At 46.9% G+C, this 4,192-nt stretch overlaps 1 protein-coding gene across 1 annotated transcript in view; it reads left to right on the forward strand.

Annotated features, from left to right (window-relative positions):
- mboat2b (membrane bound O-acyltransferase domain containing 2b) overlaps positions 1 to 2,786 on the forward strand; it is a 20,024-nt gene extending 17,238 nt beyond the window's left edge. Inside the window, exons 8-11 of the mRNA XM_038286027.1 lie at positions 2,021 to 2,213; positions 2,313 to 2,416; positions 2,488 to 2,552; positions 2,645 to 2,786. Of these exons, the coding sequence (XP_038141955.1) occupies positions 2,021 to 2,213; positions 2,313 to 2,416; positions 2,488 to 2,552; positions 2,645 to 2,786 (504 nt within the window). The remainder of the gene's footprint in view (positions 1 to 2,020; positions 2,214 to 2,312; positions 2,417 to 2,487; positions 2,553 to 2,644) is intronic.
- The last annotated feature ends 1,406 nt before the right edge of the window (positions 2,787 to 4,192 follow it).

The raw sequence follows: 4,192 nt of genomic DNA on the forward strand, positions 1-4,192 counted from the left end.
ACATTCTACTTTGTTCTGTACAAATTAGAAAGTGCTAACAACAAAATCATGCAAAAATCATCAATTTAAATCAAATTTATTAACCAATGGTGATTTGGATGTGGACTTGGACACAAATCAAAGTGGACATACACTACAGGCTGATCCAACTTCCATGTAACATCTTTAAAACAGGTCAAGATGAGGCTCAGTATTGCGAGTGGCCTCCACACACCTGTATGTCCTCCCTACAATGCCTGGGCATGATCCTAATGAGGTGGCAGATGGTCTCCTCCCAGACCTGGTCTAAAAGCATTGGATCAAGACATAATGTCCCAGATGTGCTCAAACGGTTTCAGGTCTGGGCAACGGGCGGGGCCAGTCCATTGCTTCAATAATCTTGCAAGACCTGCTGACACACTCCAGCCACTTGAGGTCTAGGATTGTCCTGCATTAGGAAGAATGCAGGGCCAACCGCACCAGCATGTGGTCACACATGAGGTTACGAGGATCTCATCTCGGTACCCAATGGCAGTCACGCTACCTCTGCAGAGCACATGGATGCCTGTGTGGCCCTCCAAAGAAATGCCACCCCACACCATTACTGACCCACTGCCAAACCTGAAGGTAGCAGATCACCCTCCGCTGTGTCTACAGTCTCTGTCACGTGTTCATTGTGAACCTGCTTTCTTCTGTGAAGACAACAGAGCGCCAGTGGTGAATTTGCGAATTCGGCGAATGCCGAACGTGCTGCACAACTTTGGGCTGTAAGCACAACCCCCATCTGTGAATGTCGGGCCCTCATACCATCCTCATGGAGTCGGTTTCTAAAGGGCTGGTTATCCTCCCGCAGCAGTGTGTCGCAGTGAGCTTGTAACAGATATCTTTTATTTATGCCTAATATTGAAGCGTGGTCTGCGCTATGTTATTCCACGCCACAACGCAAGAGGGACAATCCGGAACTAGCTGTGGAACTAGATACGGCTGAGGCGGTGAGGAAGTGGGGACAAGTTTGTTCGACATCGGAGGGACATGAGAGCGAAAATATGGTGGAAAAAGGGTTTCAGCGTTCTCACGCTCCTCGCTCTTCTAGCTGGTCCAACTTCACAAGTCGTTTTCCACAACGGCGGTCATACAAACAAAACAAGCCGTTAAGGTACGAAACAAGAAATATGCATAGTGTACAGCGGATGTAGCAGAGGCCTCCTGTCTGCGGTCACGTACAATTTTTGAGAGTTGCAGCGAAGCGTCATCGACAGGGGCAGAGGCACATTTGCATCTACTGCAACACACACGCAGACGACCTAGTTTCTGAGTATAAATCAGCCTTAAGCCTTTATGCACACACATTTACGGCCTGCTGGAGGTAATTTTTTAGGGCTCTGACAGTGCTCCTCCTGTTCCTCCTTGCACAAAGGCGGAGGTAGCTGTCCTGCTGCTGGGTTGTTGCCCACCTACGGCCTCCTCCATGTGTCCTCTTGTACTGGCCTGTCTGCTGGTAGCCCCTCCAGCCTCTGGACACTACGCTGACAGACAAAGCAAACGTTCTATGGCATTGATGTGTCATTCTGGATGAGTTGCACTATCTGAGCCAGTGGTGTGGGTTGTAGAGTCCATGTCATGCTACCACGAACTATGAAAGCACCACCGACATTCAAAAGTGACCAAAACATCAGCCAGTAAACCTAGGTAGTTGGAAGTGGCCTGTCGTCCCCACCTGCACAACCACTCCTATATTGAGTGTCCTGTTAATTGGCAGTAATTTCCACCTGTTTTCTATTCCCTTTGCACAACAGCATGGGAAATTGATTATCAGTCAGTGTTGCTTCATTAGAAGATGGTTTGATTGCTACAGAAGTGATTTGATTTGATTGTTGTTTACGTGTTTCCTTTGTTTTTTTGAGCAGTGTAGTTTTCCTTTAATATTCCATCAGCAACCAGGGAGTGATAGAAATATAATACTGGATTATAAATCAGGACACAAGGTGGTTTTTCTGTCTGCAAGCAGAATCTAAACCAGAACAAATGCGTTTCTCCTCAGATGGAGGTGGTCCGTAAAGTGGCCACCTCCTTCTTCTGCCTCCTGGTATTCCTGTCAGTGTGTAAAGTATTCCCTGTGGAGCGGAACAACGATGACGATTTCATCGCCAGCACCCCGTTCTATGCTCAGGTGGTCTACCTGTATCTCTCCATGCTGACCACCCGACCCAAGTATTACTTTGTTTGGACGCTTGGTGGGTGACTGGAACCTTGATTTGAGTTCAGATTTACTAAACCTCTTTATGTTATTGGACTGTTTGCTCATTTCATCCTGAGGTTGTCTCCCCTTACAGCTGATGCCATCAACAATGCCGCTGGCTTTGGTTTCAATGGCTACGACGATAATGGCGCCCCTCGCTGGGACCTGATCTCCAACCTTCGGATATTAAACATTGAGGTCAGGATCATTAGGAGGTAATAGATCGTACAGATTAGCAGCTAGACTAATTAAACTCAATTTTGTTTTAGTTTGCCACCAGTTTCAAAGTTTTCCTGGACAACTGGAACATTCAGACGGTCCTCTGGCTTAAAAGGTCTGTCTGCAGAGCGGGGGGTTATTAAGGATGTTTTGGAAATGAAACATGTTTCTTTAACCGTGCACTGCTCTTTATCTGTTGGAAAATAGGGTGTGTTATGAGCGATGTCCTTACCATCCAACAGCAGCCACATTCATCCTGTCCGCCATGTGGCATGGAGCCTATCCAGGATACTACCTGACCTTCCTGACCGGCATCGTTGTAACTCTGGCAGCGAGAGCGGTGAGTTAGGGATGGATGGATGATGGATGGATGGATGGATGGATGGATGGATGGATGGATGGATGGATGGATGATGGATGGATGGATGGATGGATGAATGATGGATGGATGGATGAAGGCTGGATGGATGGATGATGGATGGATGAATGATGGTTGGATGGATGTTGGATGGATGAATGATGGTTGGATGGATGATGGATGGATGGATGATGGATGGATGATGGATGATGGATGGATGGATGGATGATGGATGTATGATGGATGGATGGAGGGATGGATGGATGGATGATGGATGGATGAATGAATGGATGGATGGATGATGGATGGATGAAAGGATGGATGGATGGATGATGGATGGATGGATGATGGATGGATGGATGGATGGATGATGGATGGATGAATGATGGTTGGATGGATGGATGGATGATGGATGGATGGATGATGGATGGATGAATGATGGATGAATGATGGATGGATGGATGAAGGCTGGATGAATGGATGGATGGATGGATGGATGATGGATGGATGGATGAATGATGGATGGATGGATGAAGGCTGGATGGATGGATGATGGATGGATGAATGATGGTTGGATGGATGGATGGATGGATGATGGACGGATGGAAGGATGGATGATGGATGGATGAATGGATGGATGGATGATGGATGGATGAATGGATGGATGGATGATGGATGGATGAATGGATGGATGGATGATGGATGGATGGAGGATGGATGAATGGATGGATGGATGATGGATGGATGGATGATGAATGGATGATGGGTGGATGGATGATAGATGGATGATGGAGGGATGGATGGATGGAGGGATGGATGGATGATGGATGGATGGATGAATGATGGTTGGATGAATGGATGGATGGATGATGGATGGATGGATGGATGATGGATGGATGAATGGATGGATGATCGATGGATGGATGATCGATGGATGGATGATAGATGGATGGATGGATGGATGATGGGTGGATGGATGGATGGATGGATGATGGATGGATGGATGAATTGATGGATGGATGGATGGATGGATGATGGATGGATGGATGGATGGATGGATGATGGATGTATGGATGGATGAATGGATGGATGACTGGATGATGGATGGATGAATGATGGTTGGATGATGGCTGGATGAATGGATGGATGGATGATGGATGGATGGATGAATGATGGATGGATGGATGAAGGCTGGATGAATGGATGATGGATGGATGAATGATGGTTGGATGATGGATGGATGGATGATGGATGAACGATGGATGGATGATGGGTGGATGAATGGATGGATGATGGATGGATGATGGATGGATGATGGATGGATGATGGGTGGATGATGGATGGATGGATGATGGATGGAATATAAGGGGGATGGATGGATGGATGATGGAAGGATG

The sequence above is a fragment of the Cyprinodon tularosa genome, unplaced genomic scaffold (assembly GCF_016077235.1).
Source record: "Cyprinodon tularosa strain WSP-4 unplaced genomic scaffold, ASM1607723v1 ctg1059, whole genome shotgun sequence".
Classification (NCBI taxonomy): Eukaryota; Metazoa; Chordata; class Actinopteri; order Cyprinodontiformes; family Cyprinodontidae; genus Cyprinodon; species Cyprinodon tularosa.